The 24,686-nt window shown below is 40.8% G+C and overlaps 2 protein-coding genes across 6 annotated transcripts in view; both read right to left on the reverse strand.

Annotated features, from left to right (window-relative positions):
• The window catches only part of LOC102376713 (macrophage mannose receptor 1-like), a 90,363-nt gene extending 86,728 nt beyond the window's left edge, over nt 1-3,635 (reverse strand). For all 5 annotated transcript variants that reach the window (XR_001358440.2, XR_003095254.1, XM_014522276.2 and 2 more), the window contains exons 1-2: nt 3,498-3,635; nt 374-775 (exon numbers count right to left, since the gene is read on the reverse strand). Coding sequence is in view for 3 of the 5 variants with exons in the window: in XM_014522276.2 (XP_014377762.1) it covers nt 374-775; nt 3,498-3,558 (463 nt within the window). In the remaining 2 variants the exon portion in view is untranslated. The remainder of the gene's footprint in view (nt 1-373; nt 776-3,497) is intronic.
• A 4,662-nt stretch (nt 3,636-8,297) lies between these two features.
• The window catches only part of LOC102376958 (macrophage mannose receptor 1-like), an 80,054-nt gene continuing 63,665 nt past the window's right edge, over nt 8,298-24,686 (reverse strand). The window contains exons 23-28 of the mRNA XM_014522277.2: nt 23,391-23,556; nt 19,121-19,270; nt 18,263-18,379; nt 15,225-15,392; nt 11,698-11,739; nt 8,298-10,369 (exon numbers count right to left, since the gene is read on the reverse strand). Coding sequence (XP_014377763.1) covers nt 10,179-10,369; nt 11,698-11,739; nt 15,225-15,392; nt 18,263-18,379; nt 19,121-19,270; nt 23,391-23,556 — 834 coding nt within the window. The 3' untranslated portion in view covers nt 8,298-10,178. The remainder of the gene's footprint in view (nt 10,370-11,697; nt 11,740-15,224; nt 15,393-18,262; nt 18,380-19,120; nt 19,271-23,390; nt 23,557-24,686) is intronic.

The following is a 24,686-nucleotide window of genomic DNA, read 5'->3' on the forward strand; positions in this document are numbered from 1 at the left end:
CTTTCCTGCTTATGCAGGGGGTTGGACTCGATGATCTATTGAGGTCCCTTCCAACCCTAACATCTATGAATGAGATATTATACAGTACTGTAGACAGGATAGACCGCTAGGGAGCCCCACACAGTATATCCTCCCCACTAGACTTCAAGCCACTAATGACTACTCATTGAACACAATGATCCAACCAGTGTACATCCACCTTACAGCATTTAAACTTATATGTATTTCTTTAACATACTAATGAGAATGTCATTTTAAACTTTTTTATGCATTTTCCATTCATCTTTATATGTACTTTCGCTCATCTGAAGTCCCAGTGGGAACATAAACAAATTAATAAACAAGAATACAAGGATTAACTTGCAAACTTTACCTTCATATCCCCAAGAGCATAAACCATCTGAGGTTCCATGGATTTTCCACTTACTCTTCACACCTGAACCCTTGTGCAGCATGATGTTCTCTTTTGTTCTGCTGCCAGAGCTGAAAAACAAATCTTCTCCTTGGATCGCAAGAAGGGTCTCATTTCTGCATTCCCACTGTTGGACTTGACTTGTCTTATTACAAGGATACAAAAATACCTGTACTTGTTCCTTCTTTGAAGGCACTGCCAAGCATAAAGTGAATGCCAGGCTCATAATTTGGTGCACAGAGACCCACTTAAATTTTTGTGAGATAGCATTCTGATCACAAGGAGCAGTTATGACTGAGCTAGAGCTCTGAGCTTGCACACAGTACTTATTATCTTCATTATATATTAAAAAGATTTCATTATCTGCAAAACAAAATGAGAAGAATGAATATGTTAAGAGAGGGTAGCAGAGACTGTAAACTGTAGTTATACTGTGTTTTGAAAGAAGTATGGACCTTTTCCTACATCAAAAGAATCAGGGTTCAAGTCCCACTTACAGTGAAAAAGGTAGCATCTTCACAAAGCCTAGTTAATAGGGAGGAAAATCAGAAATAACTCATGCAGACAGGCATAGAGGAACAATCAAGTATGCACACTAAGAAGAAACAGTGATTTACATTATACCAGATTTTAAAACATGTCATAACTATAAGAGACCTTATTCTTAAATCCCTCTGAAAAAGACTTCTTCCAAGCAGGCTTTCAAACAGACCTCTAGGAAAGCTTTATATATTTACTTGAATCCGAGAAGAAATTTCTTCCCCAATCAACATGGTGGGGAAAAACCCCTTGTTTTAGATTTGAGTAACAGCTCAGGCAGGCAGCGGATCAGCTCTGGCTTCAGCTCCAGGCTCAAGGCCGAAGACAGAGATGAGCTGCTGCCTGCCTTGGGTCAAGTGACTCCTGGTGGTAGAGGGGCCTCTTAGTAGGGGGAGCGTGGGGGGGACCTCTCACTGGGGGAGACCCATGGTGTACAGCTTGGGTGTGGGGGGAGTGAGGGGAACAGCATGCAGTCTGCACCCTTGCTGCCCTGCTGCCTACCCTCCTGGCCACTTGCCCCTCCCCACCCACTGCTTACCTTCAGTTCTGGCTCTGGCCCCTCTGGCAGGCCTGGAGCTGCCACTGTTGCTTCTGCCTGGCTCGTACAGGCTTGGGTTGGGGGTCACTGTCAGTGCTGACTGCCCCAGAGCCAGAGCCATGCAGAAGATAAATGGTGGGAGGATGAATGCATTGAGATGGCAGGTGGGGGGTGGGGTGGGGTGGCGAGGCAGGCACTGGGAGAAGAGGGCAGACAAGTGGCAGAGGGGCAGATAGGCACAGGGGGCAAGGCAGATCTGGGCTCTCATCCCCCACTGCTGTTTTGGGGGATGAATTTAAGACAACCCTCCAATAATTAGATTTTATTCATGGAAAATAATAACAAATCTTAATTTTCCAATTATTGAATCTAATAATTGGTGGGTGGTCTAAAATTTAAAGTTGTCTTGGATTCAGGGAACTATGGTATTTCTTCATTGTACCAACCTGTTATCATCATCTGGTATATTATGCATTAGAATTACATTTTATATTTCTGAACTAGAAACAGGCTATATGTATATATTATAATGCATTCTGTAAATATGTGATCATAGAGCTTTTCTTTCACGGGTCATCTATCTTATTCAGTACAAAAGGTGTTCTGCTATTCTGTATTTTCTTTGGATCAGGGTGTTAGGGTGCTACACTGAAATTTCTTATTTAACAGAGAAAGAAACTGCCAAAAAGTAGCTTGTTGTCTTGCCCAGTTTGTATCCCTTTCTTTAATGTAGTTGCAATCAGTCTTTTATTAGTTATACCATCAGACATTAGTCCATCTAAAGCTACAAATCACAGTATGTGGAACATTATGGGGAAGTCTGCATACTGCAGTGCAGTGTTATGCAAAGATACTTGACATATCACTGAAAGAGAGATTTTGGGTACCAGATCTGCATTAACATTGTGTACTGCCCACCCTAATAAGTGTTGTTGGGGGCAGATACATTAGCCCAGTCAGAGTGCTAAACTGCTCCCTGTGTCTAGGTTAGGCCCTTCAGAGTAATTCAGCACAGCATTACATTATGCTCTTTAGACACACCATATGATATACATAAAGTATGTCTTATCTCCTGCCTTAGATACACCTGGCAAAGAGTGGAAGACACTCTGTACTGCATTTCTCTAAGCATGAAGTAAAAATTATAAATCATGTCATCTACTTTTTTCCTGCTGTGCCTTCTGAAATGGTTAACTGTAAATGGCTATTTCTTTTCCTGCACTCATGAAGTATGCTTAAAATATTGGCCTTGGTGCCAGCTAGTGTATTTGGGAGACTATAATATTATCAGTGGGGTATTGTAATAATTTCCCTTGGACATCAATGGAGCTCAGGCTTCAGTTGCATTATCCTTTAGTGGCTCATTGAAACTACTCTGTTTGGTAACAAGTGCTGCTGGCAGCATTAATATGCCAGTACTGCCCAGCTATTTCATGTGGCTCCTGAATTGAATGATATGGGAAAGACTCTTTGTGATCTGTCCCCATCCTAGCACACTTATGCAGAGCCAACCATGATCTTGCCTTAGTATTTTTATTCAGAGTTAACTTTCACATAAAACCTTAATTATGCCCCATACCCATCCCTGTAGTCTCACAATTTTATATCACATCTTTACACACACAATTTCATGTCTCCTTTTTCACTGAAATATCTAAACAAGCAGAGGGTATCCTGCTGATACCAAACTCTTTCCATATAGCTGATTGCAATTGGTTTTACTACGAGTCTTCATGACTACAGCTCTGTTCCTCTGCCCCTGCTTCTGGTCCTGTTCTGCCCTTTATGCCCTGCCTCTCCCAGTTGTAGGGATATTCTCCTTCCTTCCAAGGAGACCAACATACCTGGATAAGAATCTCTGTCACATTTCTTTATGCCATTCCACTTAAAATGAGTACTGGCTGCAGTATCACCAGACTGCACCAGTGTTAAAGTAACCAAAGAAAAAAAACATTGGAGAAGCACTTTCATATCCACTTTTACAGGGGACACAAAACAGGTACTTACCAAATAGCTGAACAGCTGAATAAATGAGAGAAAGAAAACCCAGGAACCTGAAAAGACTCATCACAAATGTTTCTTTCCTTTCCTTCTTTCTTTTCACTAAGAGAGGAACTGAAATGAGTTTCTGTTGATAAAATCATTTTAAAATAAGCTGATAGGCCTGCCTTAGTTTTGAAAAGCTGATGCATGAGGAGAGACTTCAGGGCTCTAAATAAGGAAATATCCTGTCACATGTATCATTCTGAAATAACATGAATATACAGTTCAAATTTTGCTTCCAAGGTCAAGGTTTCTTTCCATAGAAACGTAGGTGATAAAGCAGTAACAGTTCAATACCACCTCTGGAAATAAACTAAATTGCACAAAAGGGTCAGATTTGGGATTGTCAATCAGACCTCAAATGAGGATAGCAGGGAACAGAAAGAGAAAAAGAGCAAAGGTGTGCCCTTTCTTTAAAGTTGAGTGTTGCACCTTAAATAAATACTTGGTAAGAATAGAGAAAATTAGCAAATGGGATACAGGCCTTATCTTTACTACTGAAAAAGGAGGATTTTTTTTTTTACCTTTGGAAAAATAATTTGTATAAGCTCTATAGTGCTGAAAACAAAATGAAAAAAAGCATTTCAGTTTGACCACCAGGTAAACTATGTGAGCTTATAAACTATTATATCCTGACCTTCCTTACTTCATCTCAAGGTAAAACTAGTGTCTTGTCTTCATGGTCATTGTCCCAGGATAACTCAGATGCATCAACTACCCAGATGTATAAAAATACATCTTTTTTGTAAGTGATTTTAGCAAATGAGTCTATTAATGGAGATAAATTGTCTGCCCTAAATAAAAAAAATGGGAAAAATTACAGCAGGTGGGGGGCAGATATAGAATAGCTGCTTCAGAGTGCCCACTAGGTATTACAGTATAACTGTTCCATATGCATACAGATGAGTTATATTGCTGTACGTTTATCACTGAATCATAGGACCATAGAAAACTAGAGTTGTGAGGGACCTCAGGAGGGCATCCAGTCCAACCCCTGCTTGAGGCAGGATCATTTCAACCTGAACCATCCCAGTCTAGTGGATAGTTAACCTACTCTTAAACACTTCCAAGGATGGAGACTCCACAGTCTCTCTGGGCAGCTTGTTCCAATGTTTAATCACTCTCATAGTGAGATAATTCTTCTTAATATCCAACCTAAATATCCCCTGCTGCACTTTGAGGCCAGTACTCCTAGTCTTGTCCCTGAAGCCACAGAGAATAGGATCTGCACTTATAAGAAAGTTGGTCTGGAAGGAACCTCATGGGATCATCTAGTCCATCATTGTTATCATCAAACAATCCCTTGATTCAAGGATCTCTACCATGGCTGATTGGTGGGTCTTGAGGTGACTTAAGAATTCATTTCTTGATCCACAGATATATCCATAAAAGTTGCAGGTCTTTCCGCATTGGACAGTAGGCTGCAGGCTGGGATTCCTCTCCTTTTCCTTCCTACACTGTCTCTTCTCTGCTTGGAGAGTGAGATGTTTTACCTTAAAATGGGCTGCCACTTGGCTGAGGTTGTGGTGCCACTGGAGTTGACTAGCAGCCAGCTCCTCCAGCTCATCTAGTCCAACCCTCTACTCAAGGATATAATTATTAAATCTGCCTCTATTCCAGGCAGGATCATTTCTGACTAAACCATCCCATACAAGTGTCCACTGAACCTGCTTTTGAAAATTTCCAGGGATGTAGATTCCACACTTTTTCTAAGTAGCCTGTTTCAAAGTTTGACTGCTCTCATAGTTAGAAAGTTCTTCCTACTGTCCAACCTAAATTTCCTCTTCTACAGTTTAAGGCCATTGCTCCGACTCCTGTCTCCTATGGCCATAGAGAATAGGTTATCTCCATCCTCTTTATCATCTCCCCTCAAATATTTGAAGACTGTTATCAAATTCCCCACCCCCTAACACCCTCAGTCTTCACTTCTTCAGACTAATCTATCCTAGGTCTTTCAGCTTTTTCTCATAAATATTGCTTCCCAGAGCTCTAAACATTTTGTTGCACTCCATTGGACTCTTTTCAATCTGTCTGCATCTTTTTTGAAGGGTGGAGCCCAAAACTGGACATAGTACTCCAGGTGAGACCTCACCAGAGGCAAAAAGAGCAGGAGAATCACTTCCCTTGATTTTCAAGCAGCACTCCTGTTAATACAACTCAATGAATGAAAGAGGATGCATTTTAAAATGGTTTTTATCCTTGTTTTACCCTCATGATAGAATGGTTTTTACCATGTTTGTATTGCTATGGGAGCCTTCAGATTTCCCAGTTACTGATATATAATTGATTATTGTGTATCATTTGATATGGATATAATTATGAAACCTGCCTGCTTTTGATATTCTGTTAAAAAATGTTCAACTCCTGGACCCTGGCAAACATTACATTTAAAGCATGATTAATGTGTTAATGGAGAAATAAATTGGAAAGTTTGTTCAAGCAATTTATTACCCAAGAACAAGCCACAAAAATGCTGATCCAGTCACAAAGATGTTACTTGTTAAATGTAGAACATCTTTGCAGCTTGTTTGCATCATGCTTCAATTTGAATGTTATACATAGGGTGATAGAGTTAGGCCAGGTCCTCCAGCATCCCCAGGTGGGCAGCTCTCTCCTCTACCCCAACTCCTTCCTGCAAGGGAACTTCCTGTGACTTATGCTAAACTCTGCTGCTCCAGGATGCCAAAAAAGGAAAAGTCATGACTCACTGCCTCTCCTCTAGCCCCACCAGTCCCCTCCCCTTCCCACACTTCACCTTTGCACAGGTTCTCCCCTGCTTGTGCCGGGGAAGCAGCTGCTTCACCCAGGGGGAGTTCAACTGGCAAGCTCAGAGCCTACTTCTCATTAGCAGAACAGTGGAAGGCTGGAGGTGAGGGAGGGGGAATTACGAATGGTGCCAGCAGCTCTTCAGCTCTTGTTGCGGGCAAGCGCTAGCAAAGTAAGTTACCAAGCCACATTTTTCCCCCTTGGATAGTTAGTCCTATGAATATGAATCAGGTCACATGGAGCAACAGTTTCTATTGAGCAAAATTACCTGTTACTTGCTGCAAATAATATCTGCTGGGGGCCTTAAAGAGCCTCCCTTAACATTAAGTCATAACATGTTAACATTAAGGTATAGCATGTTATTATTTGATATACCTATACATTTTCAGAAAATATACCTTTTGTTCAAAGAATAAGTGAGTTGAGTAGATACATTTCTTTTTCATGTATAGCAGACAAGCTGAATCCCTAAAGAAAATGCAAATAAGCATATGAAGTAGACCAGGGTAAAAAAATTGAACTCCAGATTGTTTTGATAAAGGTCATAAATATTTTGCCAATTTCTTCTGAAAAGTTTTATTTACTTTTGACCAATTCCCAGTTGTAGTCAGTGCTTGCAAGACATGCTGCAAAGGAGGAAGTACATTCCGTCTTTCAGAAAAAGCACTTTTCTGAAGTTTCAATCTAAAAATTATGCTACCACCTCAGAACTTGCCTATAAGAAGCAGACTGCTACAGGAAGGATGGATTTTCATGCCAGGTACCAAAAGTCTTACAGAGGTGTTTCATTCATAAACTTAATAATCTGACCCTCTAGTAATCATTTTCCTTTATCCTTTATGAAAATAATTCCCTTATGAAAATAATGTTATTGTTATTTGTTTCAGTGGGAAGCAGATAGTATAATACGGTTTAGTTCCTGTTTCAATTATTCCTGTTAACAAGAATACACATGATTTTATATAAGAATTTAAAAGAGCCGTTCCCCTTTATCTATAACTTATGTAAGATATTACTTCTTCTTTAAGAGACATTATATCACTTATGTGTTTGCAGTCATCTTTGGCTCTGTTTCATTCATGCTTCTGTTTCAAGCAGCTCTTCTTCTTTTAAAGTAGGGGAAAAGAACTCAGATCTGGGTGCATAAAGATCTGTTTGAGTGTATTTTCCCCCTTTCCTATGACAAAAACCTCAAACTAAAAGTCCCATTAAGTTTTTCCTCAAATAAGCACAAACACCCCTTTTTTATGAAGGTAAAAAAAGTTGTCTTTACTAGTTTAATATGACAGCTACATGTTGGTATGAGGATATTCACATACAGATCAATAGCCTCCCTGCGTAGTCCCTGGTCTGAGGAATTTTCTAGTTTATAGGTCTTATCCTCAGGCCTGTTGATGCCCAGGGTCTCTCCTGTAACTTGCAGACAGGCCATTTTAAATCTGACATAGAAAACAGAAGGGTAAAATAAGCCACTATGGCTGGAAGGCTGTCTGCTACCATGAGGTGTTGAGTAGGTGCATTTACATGTGTGCATTTACTGGACAGTAACCAAAATTACTGCATAGTACAGGAGGGCGTCTACATGTGCACATCTGTAGTGCACAGTAAATATGGTGGCTTATGCTAACTTGAGCATAAATTTGATACCTGCATTATGCAGGTGTCAAATTTACGCCCAATTAGTAACTGCTCAGTAACACATGTGTAGACATCTTACTGCGCAGTAACACTGTGTGTGGGGACTGACTTTGGACTCAGTTTAGTCCCAAGTCAGTCCACACATAGTGTTAATGTGTTTTAATGCCTGCATGTGTAGATGATGGCCTATGTCTGCTTACTGCACAGTAAGTTTAATTTGGTGTAAATGTACGTGTAGGCATGCCCAGTATGTTGTACCTTACCCATAGCATCTGAATTCAAGGGATACTGTAGCGTGGGACTAATCAAAAAGTCAGAAAAGTACATTCACAACCAAGTCATATGAAAGAAGACTTCACCAAGACAGTTTTATTTTGCACTTTTAAAATTATTATTATTTTTCTGTTTTAAAACAAGTATATCCAGCATCTGCTTTCTGTGGACTCTTGGTTATAGCTCATCTTGTCACAAATAAAAGTTCCCTACCCCCTTGCTTACAAACTATGTGGTATCTCTGCATGCTAAGTTCTTCAGTACTTAAGTATTATTATCTAAGGAATAAGATATTATCATCTAAGGAATACATACTTTATTTTGTATATTTACATATTGTTAATTTCAAGCTGATAAAAACATTAATACTCATAGAATGTCATAAAAATTTGACCAATAAAAATATGCAGCCATATTTATTTTACAAAACTTGAGCTGAAGCCACAAATGAAGGAAAGCAATTAACATTCACTTTCACTTATTAATATATTGATCTATGAACATGAATTTAATAAGGTTTACATCACATTTTACAAAATCAATACTTGTGTGGTTTATTTTAACACTGAAATAACAAAGATGAAAAACAAGTATTCATGTAACTTCATATATCCCAAAGTCATCTTCACTGCAACAATCTTACATACTCCTTCGTTAGCCTATGTCCCAACAGCCAGTTCTTTGGAATGAAGTTGATAGGATGCCTGTGGAGTATTTGTTGAGGGAATGCTCACTATGGGCATGTCCCAGCCAGCACGCAAATGCAGAGACATGCATTTCCTATGGGACAAGTAGCAACGGGGCATATTTGTGCAGCTGCTATTTGTCCCACGCCCGTGCATGCACACTATGGCGCTCAGCAAAGTAACTTGGGTGGGGTAGAGGAGGCTAAGGCCAGCACCTGTGCTAGCCACAGCAGCCTTACCTGGGATCCTGGGGGCCTCCTGGGGCAGCAGCAGCACTGAGCCAGCTGCTCAGACCCTGCCTGGAAGCCAGAATATGGCTCTGGCCAGCCAGGCTCCCTTTCTGGTGGTGCACGATGCTGCTGTATGCACAACATCACTTTTTTTAGCAGCGGGTTTTTTTTGACACTGGGATCTCCCAGTGTCAACCCCCCGCCCCACCCAGAAAAAACAACAATCCAAAAAACTGCTGCACTGCAAATTAGCAGTGCTCATTTGGACATGCCCCATATGTCTAAGCTTGAAATTCCTTCTGGATAATGAACAAGTTTTGGCAAAAATTGAGAGGCTTGAGCTCACTATGAAGTATGTGGGCTGGGAGATCATAGTAAGCATTACCAGGAAACTGTGTAGAACACATTCTAACCTTTAATATGGCATGCTAATGCTTACCATGTTCTAAATAAAAAACATGCCCAGTGTCCCCTGTGGCAAGGCCCTAAGGGAAAATATATGGTATGGCTTATTGACAAATGTGGTAAATAGAAGAGCTGGGAAAAATGTGACTGACACACACAGCAGTGCGGAGATCAAGACACCAGCTCATTGTTGGTCCAAGTCCCAGCACTAGTTTAAGACTCAGGTGTAGTGGGGGAAGTGAGCTTGACAACGAGCTGATTGTTGCCCCTGCTCTGGCACTGCATCAACTGATTGTCATTGCCAACCCCAGCACCATACAGAAGACTTAAACTCATAGAAGCAATCTAGCAATAGCTGAATACGTGTTACTTAATAGGATCTGTAGATATTCCTCACCCAAAAAGTTGTGACATTGCCATGATAGGATCACACAAAGCAAGTTTTACTGCTTGAATGTGTAGATTTATATGTAGTTAACACATCTTAAATATTCCATATGGCAAGGCCCTAAATCTTACTTCTGTGAAACAGTTTGAGAATTTCTTGTGGTAGTTTAAAAGAAGGAATAGCTTCAGTTAGTATGTATACAAATGTGCAGAATGCAATAGGCAAATGTAACTTTTGCTTAAGATTTTATTTTCTCCAATTATATTTCTGTTATAGCACCACTATGCTCTAACAGTATGCTACTGGAGCGCACATTCATTTGTAGTTGATTCAGCCTTTTTATTTTGAATAAGTTGTTAATCATAATGCCCACTCCTATGAAAATTAACAGGACCAGAATAATCAGTATCCAAATTCTTCTTTGGACAGGTTCCTCATCCATTTTGTCTTCTGTAAATAAATGTAAAGAAATTACTAGTCAACAACTGTGATAAGTACTAGGCTGCAGCTTCAGAAAATTATTAGCTTGATTTTCTACTCATTTACATTGACATAAATCAGGAACTTCAAGTAATCTTTCTACTTAGATAAGGGTACTTAGTTCATTAGAATTATACCAGTGAAGTGTTCTTGCCAGGTGGAGTGATAATGGCTAGGGATAGAAATTACACATAAACTTGTATAAGTGATTGAAAACCAGTTAAATTCTGTTACACAACAGAAGTGCAGTGCACATAGACTGCTTTCAAAATGGCTGAAACTGGTTTAACATAACCCTGGATGGATGTAGTATCAGACTTCATTAATTTAAGTTGGACTGGTTTATTGAACTTCTGTGCCAGATTCCCTCCTGATTCAAGTTAACACACAATCCCCCACAATGCTTTACACCTCCCCTGCACTTGGCAGGGTGGGAGGGCTAGCCTTGGCCCAAGCAATCTACTCCAGCCAAGGAGGGAGGTATGTTCTAGTGCCCCTCCTCTTCTGGCCTGGGCCATTGCAGGCATATGGCTGAATTTCAGGATTCAAAAATGAATATCTGTTCACTTGCTTATCAGTTCAATCTATGAAGCTTAGACTAACTTGCAAAGATTGAATCAATTCTGCCTCAGGCTTTTTAACTGACTATACTTAGCCAATAAGACCAGCTTTAAGAGGTGGAACAAAGTGCAAAGTATTCTGTATATTTCCCAGGCAATATAGCAGTCATTATATATATATATATATATATATATATATATATATGTTAAGGCCTGGTCCAACAAAATCTTGGCTGGAATGATCTAGTTGGGGATGGTCCTGCTTTGAGCAGTGGGTTGGAATAAATGACCTCCTAAAGTCCTTTCCGAACCTAATTTTCTATGATTCTATGATTATAAGTATTTATAGACTGAGGGTGCTGTAGGCTTAGGCCCCTGGTTCACTGGTTAACCTACAATCAGGAATATAGAGAAGCAAGACAGTATTTTATTTCTGAATACTTTTAAAAATTAACACACATACAGTCTGACTGCAGAAAACTGCAAATATGGAAGGAGAAGAAAAAAGGAATGTCAGGCTCTCTCTCTCAAAAATATTAATTCAAAACTCACTCTTACTGCAGGAGGAAGAGAGTCCTGCCTTAATATGTATGAAATTTTAACATTTTTCATATTTAGCATTTTTCATAAAACATGAACAATGGTTTATATAAAAGTAATTATATTGGAAAACAAAATAAACAAACATGATCTTATATGGGTTTCATTTTAAAGCTATTTGCAAGAAAATAGTCCTACCTTTACCATTTGCTAGATTTTTGATTGATGCAATGTCAACAGCTGCCAAATAAAAAGAAACACATATTGTCTAAAACTGCAATATCTGCATGTTATTCTTAAACCTAAATATGCAATAAAACCCATATGGTACGAAGAAGTTTTTCTGTATTTTCACTGATTTAATAAAAATAATAAAAAAGCTAACTGCCCCCCTGTCTTAACTTGATGTTCATTAGGATGGAACCAAAACCACTTGAGTGATAGATATGTTTTATTTACATTTTGATTAATAATGAAATAATATACAAAGCATAGTTTGACTCTGACTCAGCAAGATACTTATCAATGTGAATAGTCCCACTGATTTCACTAGGTCTAGAGAGATGAACAACTTACTACCAGTGAAAAGGGAAGTAGTTTTTTTGTACATCAGCTACTCTGCAGTAATTTCCCATGTGCATGCTCTTAGATACTCACAAATGAAGTCTAATTCAGAGTAGTTAACCCCTCATTCACTGAGGCTATAGTACCACAGCTTAGCTTCTACTTAGCCTGGGGTGAGAGCTCATACATATGGGCAGTTATCATGGTACAGCTGATGTATAGTAAACCTTTGCCTCTTTCACCATGTGGTAAGGTGCTCATATGTTGGCGTGGGTGGTGGCAGCACTGGGAGGGTGCTATGGGGGAGCCTGCAGCCACCCCAAATGTCACTGCAGCCCTCCCCACCCCCTTCCAGTGCTGCTGCCACTCACCGCAAGCCCAGCCCAGCTCAGCCCCCACCAAGAAGAGCCCCTTTCAGCCCTGGCTCCAGCCCACAGTTGCAGCCTGCCCACCCCCGCCCCATGCAGATCCAGGGGCATACGCCACCCCTGTGTCCTCCCAGGGTGTGCACAGCAGTGAGAGCCACCTGCTTTGTGCCCCCTGGACAAGCTGTGACTCCATCCTGTGCCTGCCCCACCCTGCCCCAGCTGGACAGTGTCTGCTCCTGCCCCACTTCTCCCTCACCATGGGGGGGCATTGATCTGCCCTCTCCACACCCCTTCCCTTCCAACACACTAGGGTTACCAACTACACACAGCTCTCCAAGCTGCTGGGCTCTGCTCCTCACTGCCTGCATGCTGCGCTGCAGCTGCGTGCACACACGGGCATTTATCACCCAAATTATCAGCCACATCTGGAACCTAAACCCTTATTTCCCATAGACCCTTGGTATCTTTTACATGATTTCTATTTGCACAGTGTTTTTTCAAAAACGTAACCACCGTGTAAATCGAGGTCTGACTGTATTTAACGTCAGACATGTGCTTAAATGACCTTTCTCTATGCACAGAGTTATTTTAATTTGTTATTCTTCTGATAAGTCTTCAAGCCTGCTTAAATGTATATTTAATTTGAATCCCCACAAAACAGCCAGTGGCCCACCCTGCTTTCTTCTGATTTCTCTCCCTGATGTATTACTTGGTGCAAAGATGTTGAGTCCTGCTTAAGAATTCACTTGTAGGGGTCTTGGGGATGTCAAGTTATCCAAATTGGCTTGTATATCAACTCTCCTACAAACCTGACATAGCAGGCTTCTGATGGTTCCCCATTCCTTGCCCATATATGCTACACTGAACAGATCTTAGAATAAGAGAGCAGCTGGCCCCACTTATTGAACAATGAAAAAATGACCTGATTTCCTATGTTATACCCAGACTATTCAAGACAGGTTTTTATTTGATGTGCTGTAGTATTCACAGCACACAAATTTTGCATTCTTAACCTCCATCCTTACACATTTCTTTTATATCAGCTGACAGTTTTCTAATGCAGTTTCTTTATGCTGTAGAATGAGGGCGCTCTCTGAAAGTCTTTTGAAATTAACACCTCTAACACTGAGCATTTCGATAGAAACTAGATGAGACTGAATCCATGAACACATTTGGCAGTATAATATTGCCTTAAACCATGTGCAGAAGCAGACCACATCCTTTTGGCATTGTCCTGGACAGGACTTAGAAGTACCATGAAGCATCGCATCTTGGGAGGGATAGCATATTCCAGCATATATAGGAACACAGAGGAAATGTGTCTACTATACCACAAGTTAGGATGGTGCAGCATTCACTTATTAGCCACCTAATGCAGGTTCTGAAATGCATGTGTAACTACAGCCTGTGTAAGACCGCTCCTTGCTCCATCACTGACTTTTGCACTTGCACTAAAAGGACCAGACCCAACCAATTGCAAAGGTACAATCGTGTGTCAGCACTGATGTAATGCTTTCCAGGATGCTCGTGATGAAAAAGAACATTCAATTCTGACCTCCTGAGAGAAAATAAAAAATTGCCCTAAAATAGGAACTCCTTTATAAAGACCCGACGACGTCACTTGCATGAGAAATTGTTATCTGCTTTTGGAGACTTTCAGTTCTTTTAGGAGAAGAGAGTAATAATTGGTGAAACTCAGAAAGTTCAGAACCTTTGTGGTTTGCAAAACTGGACAGGAAATCAAAGCATTGTACAATGTTGCTCTTTGAGCTGAGTCAGAAATATCACCCAGTAGCACGACTCATGATATTTCTCTATTTCTCCTTCCTGCCAAAAGCAGATGGCCCTGAATCATACAGAAATAAAACATAAAAAATGAGTGCTAACTGAACCTTTTTTACTAGCTTTCCAAAGGTTTCCACAGGAATTTGAACAATGATTTCATTTTATTTTTACTTATCCAGAATTAGATCGGCCACCTCACTTGAACAAAGTACAGCCTGTATCTTCACACAATAGGAGGCAGACAAGAAAATTGTTTAAATGTAATTCCTGTTGTCTGGAGGGAGAAAATTAAAGCTAGTAGGAAAAATGGAAGAAAAGCATCACAGAGCCATTTAAAGCATTTTCAAAGATTTGTGGTTATCCTTAGATACTTTTTGAACATTCTTTAACATGGCTTTCAGAGTATAACTTTATAGAAAAGTCTGAAGCATGTGCAGCATAGAAAGGGCCAATATCCTGCTTACTTACATGTACTAATAAAATGCCAAGACACCTATTTCATCTATGGAAAGAAAGCTGGGGAGCTTGCCTACTACAATATATTTCTGAGCATATCATAAACTGTAGAACAGCATTTAACTGGCCTGTTTATCGCTTTCCAAACATGTTTTAAATTTACAGTCTTTACTTAACATTTTTTTAACTTGCTTTGTTTTGATTATTTTTCCCTTTCCTCTCTTTGTACCAAATATTTCATTTGAGAGCAAATACCATCTTTGTCATGTTAATAATTATATAGTTACTTAACATAAACTGTGGTTTGTGACAGTTTAGTATAGAATACAAAAATGTTTTTATACAATATTTACATGTTTATAAATGGGTCTTTGAGTATGTGGTATTTAAATTATGTACACATACATATATTTTTGGTACTGTATGATAAACAGCAGAGGGAAAATGTTGTAAATATTGTAAGCTAGACAACTCAAACAATACATATCCTGTGGTCTGACCATTAAAATAAAACCATAAGCATCAATATAAAAGAATAAACATATCACTTACTCTTTGCTTTTTTACAAACAGATTTCTTTTTGGAAGAGCAGGGAATGGTATTCCAGTACCCAGATGAGGCAGATATTTCCACACAGTAATCAGAACGATTACTTGAAGGCTCCCCTTTTTTCCAGTTGACAAAATCTACTGCAGCATTGTCTAGCCATAACCACTCCCCTAATGTTATAAATTTGAAAATGTATTAAAAGGGCAGAACAAATAATCAACAAAGATATTAATGAAATGTGTCATCAGCTGTTATTATTTTTTTCTATTTTCTACAAGGGATTTTTAATATTTCTTTCTGTCAGTTATTCCATAATATACTAGTAGATTTTACTTCCTCTTATTCTTTTACAGGGGACAGTAAATGCAGATTATCTTAGATCTGGATATTAGGGCTGTGTGAAATTTCATTGAATGTTTCATTTTGAGGCTGTTTTGATGCATTTCAAGCTTGAAACAGACAAATTGAAACAAAACAAAAAGCTTCAAAACAAGTTTTGAATCAAAATGAGGGCACTCAAAACGTTTTGAAAGTTTCAAAACGTTTTAAGTTTTGAAGCAGCCGAGTGGCAGGAGGCAGGGCAGAGCACAGCCCTGGTTCTCCCTGCCTCCCACTGCCGGGCTGTGCTCCAACTGGCTCCACCAGCCCCATCAAGCTCAGCCTGCCGGCAGGAGGTGGAACATAGCCCTGGCTCTCTCAGCCTCCCACTGCTGGGCTGAGGTCCATAGGGCTGTGGGCCCCCAGATCTGCATGCTGCCTCTGCTGCCTGGGACTGGTAGCAGGATCAATCTTCCCTGGCATTGGGTGCGGGCTGGTCCCAGTGCTGGTCCCAGGTGACAGAGCAGCCTCCTGTCATCCAGCGCATGGATCCGGGGACCTGCACCCCTGGGAGGAGTCCAGCACTACCTGGCAGCCCTCCCAGGGGTGCGAGCCCTTGGATCTGCATACCAGATGACAGGAGGCTGGCTCTGCCACCTGTGACCAGTGGCAGCATCAAACTTTCCTGGTGCTGGGTGCAGGCGGCGCCCAGCATTGGTCCCAGGTGGCAGCGGCAGCCTCCTGTCATCCAGTGCACAGATCCAGGGGCTTGCACCCCTAGGAGGAAGTCCAGCACAGCCCTCCCATGGTGCAGGTCCCTGGATCTGAGTGCTGGATGAGAGGAGGCTATAGCTGCTGGCAAGTGTCAGGAGTTTTGCTTTGAACAGTTTGAGGTGCAGTTTCCAAAAAACCTCTGCACCTATCTCCTTGAAACTTAGCAGGTGTCATGCCCTCAGAAGGGGCTACCATCCCTGCAATTTTTATCTGAATCAGGCAAGAAATGACAGTTTTAGGCATTTTCATGGTTCCCCATTATAGCCTATAGGTGAAATGTTGAAACGCTTCGAAACAGCGAAACAATTTTGCCAAAATGAAACAGAACAGTACTTCAAAACAAAACGAAATAACAAAATGAAACACTAACCCTTCAAAAGGGCAAAATGGGCATTGAAATGAAATGATGGTGTTTCACACAGCCCTACTGGATATCCACATTTTACTCATATTCCTGCATCTAGACCTATCTTTTAGGAGTATGATGAGACAGCAGTTTCAGACACAGATATATTATTTTAGACATCCACATTTGAAATATTTGGGCACTGTTTATAAAGGATCTTAAGGACACTGGAAGGAACAAAAGGGAGGGAGGGAGGATTTTTGACTGACATTAGACTGGGGATTCTCTTTCTATTAAGCATTTTGGTAATCTCTTTTTTTTCTCTCCAAAACACAACTCCCCCCACCCCTCACCCCCTAACCAATAATCTAAAGTCTGATAATCCTGGTAATCTACAGTCTAGTTCTTTCCTTACATCTGTGAATATCATTCTTTACGTTGCACACTAATAATCTATTCTCCTTTGAACATATCATTTGGCTTCTACGGTGGATTTTTTTTCTCTTCCTTTTAAGCACTAGACAGCCACCTTGAGTAAAGGTATGAGATGGTCTGTGGTATGCTGATGTTTCTAACCGATACAGAGAAACCTCTCAGATGCTTGCCTGGTGGGTCTTACTCGCTCAGAGTTAAAACAATAGCTAGATTTGGGAGGGTCAAATTAAAACTCTCCTGTGTCAAATTAGCAAGGACTGTAAGGATTTGATTTGATTTTATTTTGCCTTCCTCTCTAGCACAAGTCACAGTCTGAACAAGTTTTCCCAAATAATTTCACTGCTAGTACAGTGCTCTCTCCCTGTGGCATACAGTAGATTACTTTTTTAACTGGATGCTATGTGGCTCTGGTGAGAGAAAAAAGCTGAAGCAGATGTTCCTGTGGACTGCTGTAGACAAGTGGCTACCTGTGAACACAGGAAAATGGATTCAGTGGCCAGGGGATTGAATTCTAGTCCTATGCTCTTATATAACTAATCAGAAACTGTAGGGGTTACACAGATTCTAGGCTTCTGTGCAGTTCACAGAGAGCTGTGAAAGACAACCACAAATCATAACAGCCTTTAAGCACTTTTAATTTATGTTCAGACAATTTTGGTCCCCATAATAGCCCCAATTATAGCCAGCCCAATTGGAGCACAAATACACCCCTGTTCTTTCTCCTTAAAGAAAGGACCTTCTATATTCTGCTTTTCAGGAACTGTATGAGGATCCATCTGTTAAAACTGTTTTTATTGTTATTACAACATGTACTAATGAAAGCTAGATTTTTGCATTGTATACATTTCTGTAGCCATAAGAATCCTTCCACTTGAATGTCCTGAATTCATGGGCCCTACTGTTAATGAAACATAACAAAAAACTCATAAATCTCTTTTCTACAATATTTTAAGGGATCTATTTTGGCTGGATAAGACCAAAATCTCCAGTTAAGATTTCTAAGCAAAACACTTCACATCTTTTTTTATAAATTCTTCAAACTATTTCCTGATGAATTTCTATTTTCTATGCATTAGATCCTGATAGGTTATGACAGCTTATTATAGTTATAGACAGTCTGTTTCATTCAGAATATTTATAATAAATTATTGAAATTAAAATCATTACCATCCATATTTCTGTATATTCCTGCCCAAAACCCACTTGTCTTGTCTGCAAGGGGCTCAATACTGACAGTTAAAAAGTTTGATTCAGCCAAATCTTCTATGGAAGCCAAAGTAGCTCCTAAAAAATGAATTAGGAAACAAATCAGCCTATGATTAAATACTTACTACTCCATCTTGCTTTAGAAACCAGCCTTTTTTAATAGTAGGAGTTTCAATTATAAAACCCTCTACAGGAAGTAGGCTACTAGGGAATAAACAGGTTTATTAACAGGGAGTAGAGAAAGTCATGAGGATGCAGGAGAGGGAACAATTTAGATCCTTGTCTAGAGACAGTGTACGTAGGACGGGGGATGGAACCAGGGCAGCAGCTGTCCGGGGGGAGGGGGCACAGAAATAACCACTATGGTGGCCTTGTGCATTGTGACTGCCCCAAGTGTGGACCAGCCCTACTATGCCTCTGCTTCCCTATACCATGGAGGTAGCATATCCCAGGCCATCCACCCCTGAGCACTCTTTGACTGCTTGCTCCTGTATCTGTGCTCCAAATTGTGAAATATGTTGGTGAAGACAATCTAGGAAGTCCCTCTGCTGCCCGGATCAAATCTTCATCTCTAGTGTGCCTGAGAACAACAATCTGATGTCCCATCTGAAATATTTTCCAGCATGTTTCTACGCGTGAAGCATGTGTGAGGAAGTGGGTAAAGTGGACTTAGGGCTGTACAAGCTGGGGCACTGCTGCCGTACTGTACAGAAGCCCTTTGTCCTGGGATTCAAAATAACAAAAACAGTGCAAAATTCAAAAGAACAAAGTGAGCATTGAAGTGTGATATAAATAAATTCCAATACAATTGCTTCTTACCCAATTGAAGGCACTGAACAGATGCTTCACTCCATTTTATTTCATCAGTATTAAACATGTAGCAATGACCATGGAAAGGAATCCAAGATTGGTCATCATTTGATTCAGGGCATTTTCCAGGAAGTTGTGGAGGGTCTGTAGGAACTGTAACTGTTAAGAAAGGATAGATGATGTCCTGGCCCTGCTGAAGTCAATGTAATTTGGGCTATTTTGTTATTTCTTCTATATAGAATCATTTTTAAAAATAGGGCTTGTAAACGTTAATAAAATGCTGTCAAGCACTTTCCTGTAATTGGCAGTTATTATCCCATAAAGTCACACTTCACTCACAATGCAACAAATAAAGGTCTGAATTATTCATTACTACTAGAGTTGAGTGAAGTTCTGAATATTGACACTAGGAAAAATTCTGAGTACAGGTTTCCCTCGATTTATGCAGATTCTTTATATGCGCATGCACTCTTATGTGATGAGTATATTTAAATCCATAATTCATTATATAAAAGGTAAATTCACTCTTATGCGATCAGCGTAGATACCCGCCCTCACCCCCCGCCCAAGTAGGTAAGTCTGTGGGGGGGAGGAGAAAGGGCCATGGCTCCACTCACCTCAGCCCTGGCTGCAGCAGCCCTGGGAGTGGCCAGCACCAGCTGCCTACAGCTGCTGGGCTGCACCATGGTCTGCCTGTCCCACTGCTCCTGGGCTGCACCGTGCCCTGGTGTAGGCAGCTGGTGTCAGCTGCTCCTGGGGCCACTCCAGCACAGGCTGGGGTAAGTGCAGGCAAGTGAAGCCCTGAATGGTGCAGGGCACAACACTTACCCCAGCCCTGGCTGCAGTGGCCCTGGAGCAGAGAACACCAACTGCCTGCACCAGGGCATGGTACAGCCCAGGAGCAGAGGTGAGTGGGGTCACACAGAGCATGGTGCAGCTCATTGGCTGCAGGCAGTTGGTGCCAGCGACTCCCGGGGCCACTGCAGCTGGGGTCAGGAGGAGTGCAGCTCTGTTCCCTCTGCTTTGCTGCCTTGTGCAGCCCATGGAGTGGCACCCCTCCCCCTGCCTCTTCCCTAGTCCCAGCCTCCCTCCCCACCATGGGAATCTATCCCTTTTTGTTACATTGTAAAGTGGGTTTGCTTTATGCAAATGCAATTTATGCACTGTTCTTTGGGAATGCATGTACAGCATAAATTGAGGGACCTCCCCACCATGGGAATCTATCCCTTTTTGTTACATTGTAAAGTGGGTTTGCTTTATGCAAATGCAATTTATGCACTGTTCTTTGGGAATGCATGTACAGCATAAATTGAGGGAAACCTGTAGTAGAGTCAGTGAGTGCCCTGTGGGAGAAGGGAGAAGGGTAGAAAAAAACATCTTGGAATGCTGGAGGTCTGTGCTGTAGCTCTTCTCAGAAGAGATGGTGTACAGACATTCACTCTCTCAGGAGAAACTCTCCCAGATATGTTTTAACTCTGATTGTTCCAGCTTATTTTAACCCATTTTTGCTCTGGGAGAAAAATCCTGAACATCTGTACAGTCATGGTTTCTCCTAGGAGAGCAGCAACTCTCCCAGGAAAAAATGAATGTCTGTATATGGCCTTAGATGAATCAGCATTTTACAAAAGAAAACAATTTCACCAGGAGATTTCTGAGCACAAATAACTATTACAGCACATTGGAAGAACCTGAAACTAATGAAATAGTAGTGTTGTAGTGCCTTGGTACATAGTAGTTCATTCTGCATATAAAACATCTTTACACATAGTCCAAGTGCTGGGCAGGTATGTGTAAATTAGAGTGACTTTAATTAGAGTGGCTCTTGTAAGCTGCTCTAATTGAAGCACTGTCAATGTCTTGTGCGTTTGGTATTCCATGATTCAAAATGGCAGCAGGGGCACTGTAACTAAAGCTTGTTGGATGAGTTTTAGTTAAAGTACCCCTGTCACCATTTGAAACATGGAGACGCTGAATACACAAGATGCCGAGGCTGCTAGAGTGTGCTAATTAATTAACTGAGTCTGTTCTGACATGCTGTAATTACAGCACATTGGAACAGATGTCCCACATGTCTATAGGCACCCATAATTTCTTTGAGTCACAAAGAAACAATGCTCTTTGCCTTTACATGCACCTTCGTTGACATCCACAGAAGCTAGAAATACTGATCAAGGTCAGTATGAAGCTTAAGAAAGGAGGAACTAAAACACAACTAAAGCAAAAAAATCGCCAGTCTAAAGAAAGCCAGGATTTTAGTAAGTGAGAACATGGTGCAGTCCATCAAAGTATAGTCTAATATAATTATTACAAATGTAACTTGAATTTGAGTAGTCCTCAATTGGGCAACAGAAAGAATGTTGGAATACCTTATTTCTTTCTCGCTTCCTTGTAAGGGGCTTAGTGAACCACCTTAGGACCAATGACCCATAGGTTCTTTGGGTTGCCTATCTTCACCCAGTGATGAGGTATGCAATCAAACAAATGAAGCTTCTGACCCCTATGACATTATCATTTGGTAATACAATATTGCCCTACACCACCTGCTCTAGAGGTTGGGTAGAGGTGAGAAGGAGGAAAGAATGGGATGTAGCACACTCTAACTGTGCCAGACTTATCAGATGGTACACATTATAGCAACCAAACATATCCAATATCTGACCTGCTAACATTTATATGATTGATACTATGGCTGTGCAAAGCTTCAGTTGCTGATTCGATTTGGCAGAGATTCAGCCCAATTCGGTGGCCGAATCTCCAAATCCAAATCAAATCAGGAGACCCTTTAATCGCTCTGAATTGATTCAGAAACTTCTGAATCAATTCAGAGAGATTTGATGATTCAGGCATAGACACAGCTTTAAATGCTTTTTCTACATACCTCAAGGTACCAGATGGCTCATGAATGCTGAGATGATGGGGAAGATGGAGCGTCCTACAGAAGCGCAGGGGAAGGGGTCCCAGTGCACTCAGCAGCGGACCCAGAAGTGCACTGGAAGTACTTCTGGTCCACTTCTGGGTTCGCTGCCAAGTGCGTAGGCCCCCCTCCCCCCCTTCCCTTTGGGATGCTCCATCTGCCCCACGATCACAGCATTCACGAGCTGTGCCTGCTACCTCAAGGTATGTAAAAAAAACATTTAAAGCTGTGTCTATGGCAGAATCACTGATTCTCCAATTCAGCATTGAATCTCCAGATTCGGATTCAGCCAAATTGAATCGGGACAGGGATTCGAATAATCGAATCAAATTACTGTCCCCGATTCGGGCTGAATCCAAATCTGAATTGAATATGGCCCATTTCACAAACCCCTAATTGATACCCACAGGAGGCAATAAGTAGAACTGTGCATATCTTAAACATATGTAGCCATACATCACATTTCTTAATCAAAATAATGATGGTAATAAGTTAATATTGGAAGCCATATAGAATATTCTGGTATGCACATGAAACAAAACACAATATGGTTGTTTTGGCTAAGTTTAGGAGTATATGTAAAACTGAGAATCAGAGTGAAATTTTCAGGATGCAAAAACATATGAGCTGGAATATGCACCACCAAAAGGATTGAACTGACATCTTTAACACAAAAGTACCAAGTTCTCCAGGGTTTTAAACCTCCATACTGCTACAGTTAAAAGGACTCTATTGTAACTCAAGTGATAAAGCAGGGGAGGCTGGGTTCTCTCTCAAAGACTGTTTATAAGTGCTTTGTGAAAGTCATATATGCAGTCTGTAGAATCACTACAAAGTTCAATCTTTCTGATTATGCCAATGCATGTCCCACAGCCCACTAGCCAACAATCACCAGAAACCATGGCTAACAAGAATTACCAGGTCTAAGTATTCATGCTGCCCTTCAACCACTGTCTATATTGGCTAGTAACTCATCACCTTATTGCATTCATGTTGCTTACTTTGAAGGAGCAGAATATACCTTCATTGATGAAAGCCACTTCCAAAAACTCTAATGTATTCATGTAATTTGATAAGTAGACTCCTTTTACAGGCTCCTAAAGAACTGTGAAACATTTCCATAAACCACATTTTACATTTTGCTTTAAGGGAGAACTTTGAGTCCCAAAAGATAACAGGGATCTATATCAATGAATAGTAGTGCTTTGAATGAATCCACTATGAATGAAAAATGCATTTTGAAGACAGGTTGTCTGTTAATATATATTAATTATTCATATATTGTAGTATAACCAGATCCAGCCTCCAGTGCAGTTACTCACGCTCCATGTCACAAAATCAAAATTATTCCATTTGGCTGCTTACCATCAGACCATTTACAGACAGAGAAATACTTTTTATCACAGGATGCTGTCTTCCAAGCTCCATCAAGGTCTAAATAAACACAGGCTATGCTTGCTTTTGGTTCCCCATGGGCCCATTTAGCATACTTGAGTCTCCTGTTATCAGTCCATTTGTAATAACCGTCAGTCTAAAAGCAAAACAAACTTAACTGTGATTAACATAACAATATTCAAATTAACACCAAACAGCCTGCAGGTAATAAGAACAACAAGCCCTATACTAGTGGTTCTCAACCTTCTCAGACTCAATGCCATCTCAGAAAATGCCAGCTTTCCCAATTTTTTTTTCACTATGGAAAAGTAATAGAACAACTCTGCTGCAAAGAGAAAGACCACAATGGGTCAGAATGTTTGTGATATTATGGATTCCTGTTTGAAAAATCTTGGTTTACCTTATGAATCATGTGTAAATGTTTGCACCTCATGGCACCCTTAAAAGGATCATACACCATCCCAGGGTGACACAGCACCCTGGTTGAGAATCACTGCCCTATACATTCAGATTTTGATGGTCTCTTAAAGGAAAGTTGTTGCTGCCCTGGTGTTACTGAAGCTCAGCCTCTTAAGGAAGAGTGTATTGGAAGAGGTAGTTCCTCCAGAGATGCCATATGATTTCTAAACTAAGGCTGTATAAAAAGTATATGGCTTACTAAGAAGACAGATAAAAATAGGAGCTAGCAGCCAAGAATAATTTGGGAACTCTGGCCCAGAAAAGCTGTGGGAAAACCGGGAAGGATTAGTAATGAAATCTGAAGGGAAAGAACTCTCCAGTATGACAGTGAGGAAAACATGGACCACATCTAGACCATAGGAATACCAAATTAGGGAGTGCCACAGTGAGCTTTGCCAGGCCTGTTCTGTACATAGTATACTCCAAGACAGATCTATTGACACTTCCTTGTTGTGGTGCCAGGTGCATGTTAACAAGCTTGCTCTCCCAGGATTATCTATGGTGATATCTACTGAAGTACTAATGCTGCTACATTACACCTGTTTCAGGGTCCAGAGTGAATGGAGTGGGCCTGGTGTACTTCACTACAGCCATCTGTGACATGGACCTCTGACAGGGTAACAGGTCTACGGAGCTCAGGCTGGACCAAAAGGAAAAGTTTTTAAGAGACACAGAATTTAGAAAGATGATGAAGACAGATGAAGCAATTAAGGAAAAGGCCTAGGCAATATAGAATTGATGTAGCCTAGAGGCTCAGATTTGAGCTTATGGAAAATTGAATCCAGCTGGAGGCTTTCAATGAAGAAG

The sequence above is a fragment of the Alligator sinensis genome, unplaced genomic scaffold, assembly GCF_000455745.1.
Source record: "Alligator sinensis unplaced genomic scaffold, ASM45574v1 scaffold234_1, whole genome shotgun sequence".
Classification (NCBI taxonomy): Eukaryota; Metazoa; Chordata; order Crocodylia; family Alligatoridae; genus Alligator; species Alligator sinensis.